The 12,792-nt window shown below is 45.9% G+C and overlaps 1 protein-coding gene across 1 annotated transcript in view; it reads right to left on the bottom strand.

Annotated features, from left to right (window-relative positions):
• RUNX3 (RUNX family transcription factor 3) overlaps positions 1-7,870 on the bottom strand; it is a 150,953-nt gene extending 143,083 nt beyond the window's left edge. Inside the window, exon 1 of the mRNA XM_060784424.2 lies at positions 7,487-7,870. Within this exon, the coding sequence (XP_060640407.2) occupies positions 7,487-7,771 (285 nt within the window). The 5' untranslated portion in view covers positions 7,772-7,870. The remainder of the gene's footprint in view (positions 1-7,486) is intronic.
• Positions 7,871-12,792: the final 4,922 nt, after the last annotated feature.

Genomic DNA, 12,792 nt, shown 5'->3' with positions numbered 1-12,792 from the left:
CTTTCACTCCCTCTTTCTCTGCTTTCTTCCTTCTCTACTTCTTTCCTTTGCTCTTTGCTTCCATCCTTCCTTCCTTCCTTCTCTCTTTCTTTCTTTCTTTCTCTCCTTTCTTCCTTACCTCTTCCTTCCTTCCTTTGCTCTTTGCTTCCACCCTTCCTTCTCTTTTTCTTTCTTTCTTTCTTTCTGTCTTTCTTTCTTTCCTTACTTCCTTCTTTACCTCTTCCTTCCTTCATTTGCTCTTTGCTTCCATCCTTTCTTCTCTCTTTCCTTCTTTCTTGCCGTCCCTCTTTCTCTCCCTTCCTACCTTCCTTCTTTCTTTCTCTCCTTCCTTACCTCTTTCCTTCCTTCATTTGCTCTTTGCTTCCACCCTTCCTTCTCTCTTTCCTTCTTTTTTTCCTCCCTCTTTCTTTCCTTTCTTCCTTCTCTACCTCTTTCCTTCCTTCCTTTGCTCTTTGCTTCCACCCTTCCTTCTTTCTTTCTTTCTTTCTTTCTTTCTTTCCCTCCCTCTTTCTTTCTTTTTCTCCTTTCTTCCTTCTCTACCCCTTTCCTTCACTTGCTCTTTGCTTCCATCCTTCCTTCTCACTTTTCTTCTTTCTTGCCGTCCCTCTTTCTCTCCTTTCCTTCTTTCTTTCTTTCTTTCTCTCCTTTCTTCCTTCTCAACCTCTTTCCTTCCTTCCTTTGCTCTTTGCTTCCATCCTTTCTTTCTTTCTCTCCCCTTCCTCTTTCTTTCTTTCTTTCTTTCGCTCCTTCCTTCCCTACCTCTTCATTTCTTTTTTTCTGCATCGTCATTTAGCTTTTTGGGGTTTTTAAGTCCTTTCTGCTATTTTTGGGGGTTTTTTTTATGAGTGATGGTCACTAGGTCTGTTAGGGGTATAGTGTCCAAATTTCGTGTCAATTCATCCAGTGGTTTTTGAGTTCTGTTAATACCACAAACGAACATTACATTTTTATGTATATAGATTGCATGTAATATTACTAATAATATTACAGCATAGTGGGATAGCACAATATAGTAATATGTAATATTAATATTGTGCTATGCTAATAATATCTCTCCCAGTTGAAATCCACGAAGGTGGCTTTGGATCCTGACCCTGTTCCCTGGAATATTCACTCTCCTGATTTCTGTGCAAACTTGATAGGCATGCCTTCTATTCACTGCCCCAGCTACACTGCCATATAACCCAGTTTTTCTGAGATAACAGAAATCTCACCCTCAGAAGGAAGGAATGAAGGGAAAGTCACTCCTGGAAGAGTTATTATCAGGAGGAAAGGGTTAAGCTTTGGCCCTTCTACACTACTATAGAATCCAGATTATCAAAACAGATCATCCACATTATATGCACTGGATTATCTGAGTAAAAACTGCCATATGATCAGTACCCACAGGCGAAACGTCAGGAGAAAATGCTGCTAGAACACATCGGCCATACAGCTTGGGTGTTTGATACTCTTTTAATACTTGTATATTTGTATATTTTAAGTTGTATTGCAATGCTTTTAGCTGTGAGCCGCTTTGAGTGGAGACAGTGGTGAGAAAAAGTGGGATAATACAATATAATATAATTAATTATAATGTAATGTAATGTAATATAATTATAATGTAATGTAATGTAATGTAATGTAATGTAATATAATATAATATAATATAATATAATATAGGAGCCCCCGGTGGCGCAGTGGGTTAAACCCCTGTGCTGGCAGGACTGAAGACTGACAGGACGCAGGTTCAAATCCGGGGAGAGCGCAGATGAGCTCCCTCTGTCAGCTCCAGCTCCCCATGCGGGGACATGAGAGAAGCCTCCCACAAGGATGGTAAAACATCAAAACATCCGGGCATCCCCTGGGCAACGTCCTTGCAGACGGCCAATTCTCTCACACCAGAAGTGACTTGCAGTTTCTCAAGTCACTCCTGATATGAAAATAATAATAATAATAATAATACAATGTAATAATAATTGGTCATACAGCTTGGAAACCACACAACATTTCAGTGTTAAACATGCCTTCTATAGATAGGCATTGAGTAGAATTCCTTCCCTGGATCCATATTCCTATTATTGGCAAAATTTAGGAATCCCACTCAATGCATTATCTATCTGCAGAAGGCATGTTGATCACTGGAATGTTGTGTGGCTTCGAAGCTGGATGACCAATCCTTTCCTTCTACCTTTCGTGTTTCCTTTTATCTTTCCTTCCTTCCCTCTTTCCTCCTTCCATCCCTCTCTCCCTCTTTCTCCCTCCTTCCTTCCTTCCTTCCTTCCTTCCTTCCTTCCTTCCTTCCTTCCTTCCTTCTATTTTTGTCTTTCCTTCTCTTTCCTTTATCCTTCCTTTCCTTCCTTTCATCCTTCTCTTTTTCCTTCCTTCTTTCCCTTTTGTCTTTCTATCTTTCCCTCTTTCCTCCCTCCTTCCCTCTCTCCCTCTTTCTCCTTACTTCTCTTCTGTCTTTCCTTCTTTCTCTTTCCTTTATCCTTCCTTTCCTTCCTTCCATCCTTCCCCTTTTCCTTCCTTCCTTGCTCTTTGTCTTTTCTTCCTTCTCTTTCCTTTCATCCTTCTCTTGTTCCTTCCCTCCTTCCCTCTCTCCCTCTTCTTCTTCCCTTCCTTCCTTCCCTTTTGTCTTTCCTTCCTTCTCTTTCTTTTATCCTTCCTTTCCTTCGTGTCATCCTCTTTTTCCTTCCTTCCCTTTTGTCTTTCCTTCCTTCTCTTTCCTTTATCCGTCCTTTCCTTCCTTTCATCCTTCCCTTTTGTCTTTCCTTCTTTCCTCCCTTTTTCCCTCTCTCCCTCTTTCTCCTTCCCTCCCTTTTGTCTTTCCTTCCTTCTCTTTCCTTTATCATTCCTTCCATCCTTCCCTTTTTCCTTCCTTCCCTCCTTCCCCTTTGTCTTTCATTCCTTCTCTTTCCTTTATCCACGCTTTCCTTCCTTTCATCCTTCTCTTTTTCCTTCCTTCCCTCCCTCCTTCCCTTTTGTCTTTCCTTCCTTCGCTTTCCTTTATCCTTCCTCTCCTTCCCTTCCATCCTTCCTTTTTTTCCTTCCTTCCTTTCCTGCTTTCCCTTCGTCTTTCCTTTACCCTTCCTTCTATCCTTTCATTTTTCCTTCCTTCCTCCACCTTCATCTTTCCTTCCTTTTCTTTCCTTTATCCTTCCTTTCCTGCCCTCCCACCCTTCCCTTTTTCCTTCCTTCCTTCCCTGCTTTCCCTTCGTCTTTCCTTTACCCTTCCTTCTATCCTTTCATTTTTCCTTCCTTCCTCCACCTTCATCTTTCCTTCCTTTTCTTTCCTTTATCCTTCCTTTCCTTCCCTCCCACCCTTCCCTTTTTCTTCCTTCCTTCCCTGCTTTCCCTTCGTCTTTCCTTTACCCTTCCTTCTATCCTTTCCTTTTTCCTTCCTTCCCCTTCATATTTCCTTCCTTTTCTTTCCTTTATCCTTCCTTCCCCCCCCTTCCATCCTTCCTTTCCTGCTTTCCCTTCGCCTTTCCTTTACCCTTCCTTCTATCCTTTCCTTTTTCCTTCCTTCCTTCCCCTTCATCTTTCATTCCTTCTCTTTCCTTTATCCTTTCTTTCCTTCCTTCCATCCTTCCTTCTTTCCTTCTTTCCCTTTTCCCTCTCTCCTTCCATCCTTCCCTTCCTCCTTTTCGCCCTTCTTTCCTTCTGTCTTTCCTTCCTCCTTCCCTTCCTTCCTTCCATCACTTCCTTCCTCCTAACAGGGAGTGTTAGCATGCGGGCCCCCAAGTTAGAAAGTTTGCCCATGCTTAGTTTAACCCATGACATTGGCCACCCAGCCTGGAAACTACACAACATCCCGGTGATTTAAACATGCCTTCTGTAGCTCGATATGGAGTCGGATGAGGACTTCCCTGGACTGCCAGGAATGGCACTTTTAGAAGCGACTTTCAGTGCTTCTGGTGTGAGAGAACTGGCCGTCCACAGAGACCTTCCCCAGAGGACACCCAGGTGTGTTACCATCCTGTGAGAGGCTTCTGGAGTTGACAGACTCTCTAGTCGGCACAAGGGATTAACCTATTGCTCCACCGCTGCTACTTAATGGCAAAATGCTGCTGGAATATATTGGCCATCCAGCCTGGAAGCCACACAACACTCCAGTGATCAGCATGACTTCTGTAGAGGGACATGGGACGATGACTTCCCTGGATGGGAGCCCCCGGTGGCGCAGTGGGTTAAACCCTTGTGCCGGTAGGACTGAAGACCGACAGGTCGCAGGTTCGAATCCGGGGAGAGTGAGGATGAGCTCCCTCTGTCAGCTCCGGCTCCCCATGCAGGGACATGAGCGAAGCCTCCCACAAAAGATGGTGAAACTTCAAAATATCCTGGCGTCCCCTGAGCAACGTCCTTGCAAACAGCCAATTCTCTCAAACCAGAAGCAACTTGCAGCATTTCAAGTCGCTCTTGACACGAAATAAAAATTAAAAAAAACAACTTCCCTGGATCTATATTCCTATGAGTGGCAAAATGCTGATGGAATACATTGGCCGTCCAACCTGGTAAAACATCAAAACATCCTGTCGTCCCCTGGGCAACGTCCTTGCAGACGGCCAACTCTCTCTCACCAGAAGCAACTCCTGAATCTATATTCCTATGAGTGGCAAGATGCTACTCAATACATTGGCCACCCAGCCTGGTAAAACATCAACACATCCTGGCGTCCTTGCAGACGGCCAATTCTCTCACACCAGAAGCAACTCCTGCATCTATATTCTTATGAGTGGCAAGATGCTGCTGAAATGCATTGGGCATCCAGCCTGGTAAACACATCCTGGAGTCCCTTGGGCAACGTCCTTACAGACGGACAATTCTCTCACACCAGAAGCAACTTGCAGTTTCTCAAGTCGCTCCTGACACGGGGGGGGGGGGGGACTTCCCTGGATCTATATTTCTGGCGTCCCCTGGGTAACGTCCTTGCAGACGGCCAACTCTCTCACACCAGAAGCAACTCCTGGATCTATATTCCTATGAGTGGCAAGATGCTGCTGGAATACATTGGCCATCCAGCCTGGTAAAACATCAACTCAGCCTGGCGTCCCCTGGGCAACGTCCTTGCAGACGGCCAATTCTCTTACACCAGAAGCAACTTGCAGTTTCTCAAGTCGCTCCTGACACGGGGGGGGGGGGGGAAAACTTCCCTGGATCTATATTCCTATGAGTGGCAAGATGCTGCTGGAATACATTGGCCATCCAGCCTGGTAAACACATCCTAGCATCCCTTGGGCAACGTCCTCGCAGATGGCCAACTCTCTCACACCAGAAGCAACTTGCAGCTTCTCACGAAAAAAAAAAAAACTTCCCTGGATCTATATTCCTACGAGTGGCAAGATGCTGCTGGAATACACTGGGGATCCAGCCTGGTGTACACATCCTATCGTCCCTTGGGGAACGTCCTTGCAGACGACCAATTCTCTCACACCAGAAGCAACTCCTGGATCTATATTCCTATGAGTGGCAAGATGCTGCTGGCATACATTGGCCATCCAGCCTGGTAAACACATCCTGGCGTCCCTTGGGCAACGTCCTTGCAGACGGCCAATTCTCTCACACCAGAAGCAACTTGCAGCTTCTCAAGTCGCTCCTGACACGGGAAAAACTTCCCTGGATCTATATTCCTGGCGTCCCCTGGGTAACGTCCTGGATCTATATTCCAATTCTCTCACACCAGAAGCAACTCCTGCATCTATATTCTTATGAGTGGAAAGATGCTGATGGAATACATTGGCCATCCAGCCTGGTAAACTCATCCTGACGTCCCCTGAGCAGCGTCCTTGGAGACGGCCAATTCTCTCACACCAGAAGCAACTTGCAGCTTCTCAAGTCGCTCCTGACACGGGGAAAAAAAAACTTTCCTGGATCTATATTCTTACGAGTGGCAAGATGCTGCTGGAACACATTGACCATCCAGCCTGGTAAAACACCAAAACATCCTGGCGTCCCCTGGGCAACGTCCTTGCAGACGGCCAACTCTCTCACACCAAAAGCAACTTGCAGCTTCTCAAGTCGCTCCTGACACGGGAAAAAAAATCCCAGCCAACTCTCTCAACACCAGAAGCAACTCCTGGATCTATATTCCTATGAGTGGCAAGATGCTGCTGGAATACATTGGCCATCCAGCCTGGAAAACTCATCCTGGCGTCCCCTGGGCAGCGTCCTTGGAGACGGCCAACTCTCTCACACCAAAAGCAACTTGCAGCTTCTCAAGTCGCTCCTGACACGGGAAAAAAAATTCCCAGCCAACTCTCTCAACACCAGAAGCAACTCCTGGATCTATATTCCTACGAGTGGCAGGATGCTGCTGGAATACATTGCCCATCCAGCCTGGTGTACCCATCCAAGCGTCTCTTGGGCAACGTCCTTGCAGATGGCCAATTCTCTCACACCAGAAGCGACTTGCAGCTTCTTACGGGGGGAAAAAAAACTTCCCTGGATCTATATTCCTCTAAGTGGCAAGATACTGCTGGAATGCATTGGCCATCCAACCTGGTGTACACATCCTAGCGTCCCTTGGGCAACGTCCTTGCAGACGGCCAATTCTCTCACACCAGAGGCAACTTGCAGTTTCTCAAGTGGCTCCTGACATGGGGAAAAAACTTCCCTGGATCTATATTCCTACGAGTGGCAAGATGCTGCTGGAATACATTGGCCATCCAGCCTCTTGGGCAACGGCCCTGCAGACGGCCAACTCTCTCACCAGAAGCAACTTGCAGTTTCTCAAGTGGCTCCTGACGCGGGAAAAAAAACTTCCCTGGTTCTATATTCCTATGAGTGGCAAGATGCTGCTGGAATACATTGGCTAACCAGCCTGGTGTACACATCCTGGCGTCCCCTCGGCAACGTCCTTGCAGACGGCCAACTCTCTCACACCAGAAGCAACTTGCAACTTCTCACGGAAAAAAAACTTCCCTGGATCTATATGCCTATGAGTGGCAAGATGCTGCTGGAATACATTGGCTAACCAGCCTGGTGTACACATCCTGGCGTCCTCTCGGCAACGTCCTTGCAGACGGCCAACTCTCTCACACCAGAAGCAACTTGCAACTTCTCACGGAAAAAAAACTTCCCTGGTTCTATATTCCTATGAGTGGCAAGATGCTGCTGGAATACATTGACTAACCAGCCTGGTGTACACATCCTGGCGTCCTCTCGGCAACGTCCTTGCAGACGGCCAACTCTCTCACACCAGAAGCAACTTGCAACTTCTCACGGAAAAAAAACTTCCCTGGATCTATATGCCTATGAGTGGCAAGATGCTGCTGGAATACATTGGCTAACCAGCCTGGTGTACACATCCTGGCGTCCCCTCGGCAACGTCCTTGCAGACGGCCAACTCTCTCACACCAGAAGCAACTTGCAGCTTCTCAACATTCCAGTGATCGTCAGCATGCCTTCTCTAGCTGGACGTGGAGTGGGATGAGGACTTCCTTGGGGGTCAGGGCACCCCCTTTTCCCGCCCGCCCTCTCTCCTTCCTTCCGCGCCGGCTCTTACCTTGAAGGCCACCGGGAGGGTCTTGTTGCATCGCCAGTGCGAAGGCAGGACGGAGCAGAGGAAGTTGGGGCTGTCGGTGCGCACCAGCTCTCCGGGGTGATCCGCCAGGACGTCGACGACGGAGCGGGGCGGCTCGGTCCGGCTCCGGGCTCCGGCTCCCAGGCTCCCTCCTCCAACTCCTCCTCCTCCGAGGGTCGCGCCGTTCTCGCCCATCTTTCCGCAGGGGAAGGCCGCCGAGGGAGGGGTGAAGCGCCGGCTGGTGCTGGGATCTACGGGAATACGCATCACCGCCGCCGGCGTCAAAGTTAGGGCGCCTCTTCCCCTCCAAAAGAGCCACCCAACCCTCCCTTCTGCTCAGTCCTAGCCACGGCTTGTGTAGGCAAGGCTTTCCCTTCTTCTTCGCCTCCGCTTGGCTTTCTGAAACCGACTCCGCGGTTACAGGACGATTTTTTTCCCTCCCGCTATGACTTTATTTACATAGCAAGGCAGAGGAGGGGAGGCGTGGCTTTGCTTCGGCAGAGTGGCACCCGGGGGAACCAATCAGAGCGGCGGGAAGGGGAAAAGGGGGCGGGGGAGGAAGGAGAAGCCGCGCCCCCTTTCCCCTTTTGTCACCGCCTTTTTTTCCCCAAAAGGGAGGGGGAAACACGTGGAGCGCCCCCAAAGGAAAGCACTCAAGTCTCTAGCTACTTCATGGGCACACTTGGGCTTTCATGGCAGGAATTACTGGGTTGTTGTGAGTTTGTCATGTTCCAGAAGCATTCTCTCCTGACGTTTCGCCCACATCCATGGCAGGCATCCTCGGAGATTGTGAGGTCTCTTGGAATCTTGGATCTATAAGTCTGGGATGTCCAGGATAGGAGAAAGAATGGTCTGTTTGAGGTAGGTGTGAATGTTTTCCATTGATTAGCAGGGGCGACTTCTTACTGCCTGGGGGAATCCTTTGTTAGCTATCCCGGATAGTTTCTTGTCTGTAGGTAGTCCCCTGACATTAAGTCCAGTCATGTCTGACTCTGGGGTGTGGTGCTCATCTCCATTTCTAAGCCGAAGAGCCGGCGTTTGTCCGTAGACATCTCCAAGGTCATGTGGCCGGCATGACTGCATGGAGCGCCGTTACCTTCCCGCCGGAGCGGTACCTATTGATCTACTCACATTTGCATGTTTTCGAACTGCTAGGTTGGCAGAAGCTAGAGCTGACAGCAGGAGCTCACGCCGCTCCCCGGAATCGGACCTGCGACCTTTCGATCAACAAGCTCAGCAGCTCAGTGCTTTAACCCACTGCGCCACCGGGGGCTCCCTTCTTGTCTGTAGTTCCCCTGTTTTGAGTGTTCTTTATTTACTGTTATGATTATGTTATGTCTTGTTCTGATTTTAGGCTGTTAGGAATTATGGGAGTTGAAGTCCAAAACATCTAAGTTTGCCCACGCCTGCACTACAGAATGAATCCACTTTCAAATCGGTTTCTGCCTCTGGGGATGCCTGCCATAGATGTGGGCAAAAGGTCAGGAGAGAATGCTTCCAAACATGGCCAGACAGCCCGGAAAACTGGACCTCATCACAACAGAGAATGAATCTATTGTCGAAGGCTTTCGTGGCTGGAATCACTCAGTTCTTGTGGGTTTTTCGGGCTATATGGCCATGTTCTAGAGGCATTTCTCCTGACGTTTCGCCTGCATCTATGGCAAGCATCCTCAGAGGTAGTGAGGTCTGTTGGAATTAGGAAAATGGGTTTATATATCTGTGGAATGACTGGGGTGGGGCAAAGAGCTCTTCTCTGCTGGAGCTAGGTGTGAAACTGTGAATGTTTTAACTGACCACCTTCCTTAGCATTGAAAGGCCTGGCTGAGCCTGGGGGAATCTTTTGTTGAGAGGTGTTAAGATGTGCCTGGTTATATATAACCCCATGTTCCTAATTCCAACAGACCTCACTACCTCTCAATCCATTTTTCTAGTTCCAGCAGACCTCACTACCTCTGAGGATGCTTGCCATAGATGCAGGCGAAACGTCAGGAGAAAATGCCTCTAGAACATGGCCATATAGCCCGAAAAAACCCCACAAGAACCTTGAGAATGAATCCACTTAAAATCAGGTTACCGCCACCAGTAGAATTTTTGGGTTTTGTAGTGTAGTGAGGCTGTTAAAGGGACCTCCCTAAACTACAAAGCCCCCAAATTCTGCAGGTGGTAGTAACCGGTTTTTAAGTGGATTCATTCTCTGGTGTGATGAGGTCCAGTTTCCCGGGCTGTCTGGCCATGTTCCGGAAGCATTCTCTCCTGACCTTTTGCCCACATCTATGGCAGGCATCCCCAAAGGTTGTGAAGTCTGTTGGAAGCTAGGAATATATATCCACAGATATAAGTGGGGTTTATATATTTGTTGAATATTTAAAAAATACTCTAGAATCAGGACAGTAAATAAAAAGGAGCACAAAAAAAGGACAAACAGGAAACAATCAGGGCCAGCTAACACCTCCCAACAAAGGATTCCCTCCAGGAAGGAAGCGCCAGGTTTTGAAGCTGCAAGCCCATTTAATGCTAATCAAGTTGGCCAACTGCAACATTCACACTTGCCTCAAATACCTCCCAGCAAAGGATTCCCCCAGTCAGGAAGCAGCCAGGCTTTGAAGTTGCAAGGCCATTCAATGCTAATCAAGGAGGCCAGTGGCAACATTCACACTTGCCTCCAACAGAGAAGAGTTATTTCTCCCACCATGGACATTCCACAGATATATAAGCCTCACTCGCCTAGTTTCCAACAGACCTCACAGCCTCTGAGGATGCCTGCCATAGATGCAGGCAAAACATCAGTAGAGAATGCTTCTGGAACATGGCCGGACAGCCAGGGAAAACTTACAGCAACCCAGTGATTCTGGCCATGAAAGCCTTCCACAACACAATAGCCAGAAAGATTGTCTGCATCTTGATAGAGAGAGAGAGAGAGAGAGAGAGAGAGAGAGACAAATAAACACACACCAACATAGGTACATACATACAGGCAGTTTTTATACATACTTGGTAACTTGGGGATGCCTGTGTGTGTGTGTCTGTATCTGTGTATAGATAGGGATAGAGAAAGAGAAAGAAATAGAGATATAGAGAAAGGGATAGGGATAGAGATGGGGATAGAGTGAGAGATAGAGATAGAGAGAGGTAGATATAGAGATAAAGGGATAGGGATAGAGATAGAGATAAAGAAAGAGAAGAAGAAAAAGATAAAAAAGGGATAGGGATAGTGAGAGAGAATGATATATATGTGTGCGCGCGCGCATAGGGATAGAGATAGAGATGAAGAAAGAGAAAGAAAGGGATAGGGATAGTGAGAGAGAAGGAGAGAGAAAGATAAGGGGATAGAGATAGAGAAAGAAAGAGATGAAGAAAGAGATAAAGAAAGGGATAGGGATAGTGACAGAGAAGGAGAGAGATAGATGAAGGGATAGAGAAAGAGAAAGAGATGAAGAAAGAGATAAAGAAAGGGAAAGTGAGAGAGAAGGAGAGAGAGCTAAAGGGATAGGGATAGAGATAGAAATAGAGAAAGAGATAAAAAAAGGGATGGGGATAGTGAGAGACAAGGAGAGAGAGATGAAGGGATAGAGAAAGAGAAAGAGATGAAGAAAGAGATAAAGAAAGGGATGGGGATAGTGAGAGAGAAGGAGAGAGAGATAAAGGGATAGGGATAGAGATAGAAATAGAAATAGAGAAAGAGATAAAGAAAGGGATGGGGAGAGTGAGAGAGAAGGAGAGAGAGAGATAAAGGGATAGGGATAGAGATAGAGATGAAGAAAGAGATAAAGAAAGGGATAGGGATAGTGAGAGAGAAGGAGAGAGGGAGATGAAGGGATAGAGAAAGAAAAAGAGATGAAGAAAGATAAAGAAAGGGATGGGGATAGTGAGAGAGAAGGAGAAGAGAGAGATAATGGGATAGAGCTAGAGATGAAGAAAGAGATAAAGGGATAGGATAGTGAGAGAGAAGGAGAAGAGAGAGATGAAGGGATAGAGAAAGAGAAAGAGATGAAGAAAGAGATAAAGGGATAGGGATAGTGAGAGAGAAGGAGAGAGAGAGATAAAGGGATAGAGATAGAGATGAAGAAAGAGATAAAGAAAGGGATAGGGATAGTGAGAGAGAAGGAGAAGAGAGAGATGAAGGGATAGAGAAAGAGAAAGAGATGAAGAAAGGCATTCACACTTGCCTCAAGCAGACAAGAGTTCTTTCTCCCACCCTGGACATTATCCCACACTATTAGTAAACCCCACTTCTGAGGATGCCTGCTATAGATGTGGGAGAAACGTCAGGAGAGAATGCTTCTGGAACATGGCCAGACAGCCCGGAAAACTCACACCAACCCATAGATTCCTGCCATGAAAGCCTTCGACAACACACTCAAGTCTCTTTTATTTATTTTTTCTTTCCCCACATCTTTTCCCCCCTCCCACGAAGGAGTGAAAACCCCTTTTTATTTAAAGCCTGGAAAGTTTGTTTGTTTTTATCCCGCTTTTTCGCTCCCTGTGGAGACTCAGAACGGCTCACAATCCAAAACATGACCACTTAAAATATACAAATACGCAACAATAAAACAGGATATCGTTATATATTATCAGTAGTATTACATTGAATATATTAGTATTATTATATTACAATATTATTATTATATTATATATTAATCTAGAGTATGATATTTAATATATTACTATTATTATATTACATTATTATTATATTATATATTAATCTCTAGTATGGTGTTTAATATATTACTATTATTATATTACAATATTATTATTATATTATATTTTATTATATTGGGTTGTTGTGAGTTTTCCGGGCTGTATGGCCCTGTTCCAGTAGCATTCTCTCCTGACGTTTCGCCTGCATCAGAGGTTGTGGGGTCTCACAACCTCTGAGGATGCCTGCCATCGATGCGGGCGATACGTCAGGAGAGAATGCTACTGGAACAAGGCCATACAGGCCGGAAAACGCACAACAACCCAGTGATTCCGGCCATGAAAGCTTTCGACAATATTATTATTATTATTATTATTATTATATTGTCGATATTATTATATTATTATATTATTAATATTATTATATTATATTATTATAATATAATAATATTATTGTATTATATTATTTAAGCCGGTTTAAGCCTGGAAGCCGGCTTAACGGTTTAAAACGAAAGCGATGCGATTCAGGGAGCGTTTTGAAGCGGAAAGGGTTAATAAGAATAATATATGCTATAATAATATAATAATACATGATTACTATTATTAATCTAATAATATCTCTAATATCCTAGACTCTTGGGAAGAACCCAATA

The sequence above is a fragment of the Anolis sagrei genome, chromosome X, assembly GCF_037176765.1.
Source record: "Anolis sagrei isolate rAnoSag1 chromosome X, rAnoSag1.mat, whole genome shotgun sequence".
Lineage (NCBI taxonomy): Eukaryota > Metazoa > Chordata > Lepidosauria > Squamata > Dactyloidae > Anolis > Anolis sagrei.
Note: the sequence above shows the minus strand (reverse complement) of the source record. Positions and strands in the feature narration are given on the sequence as shown.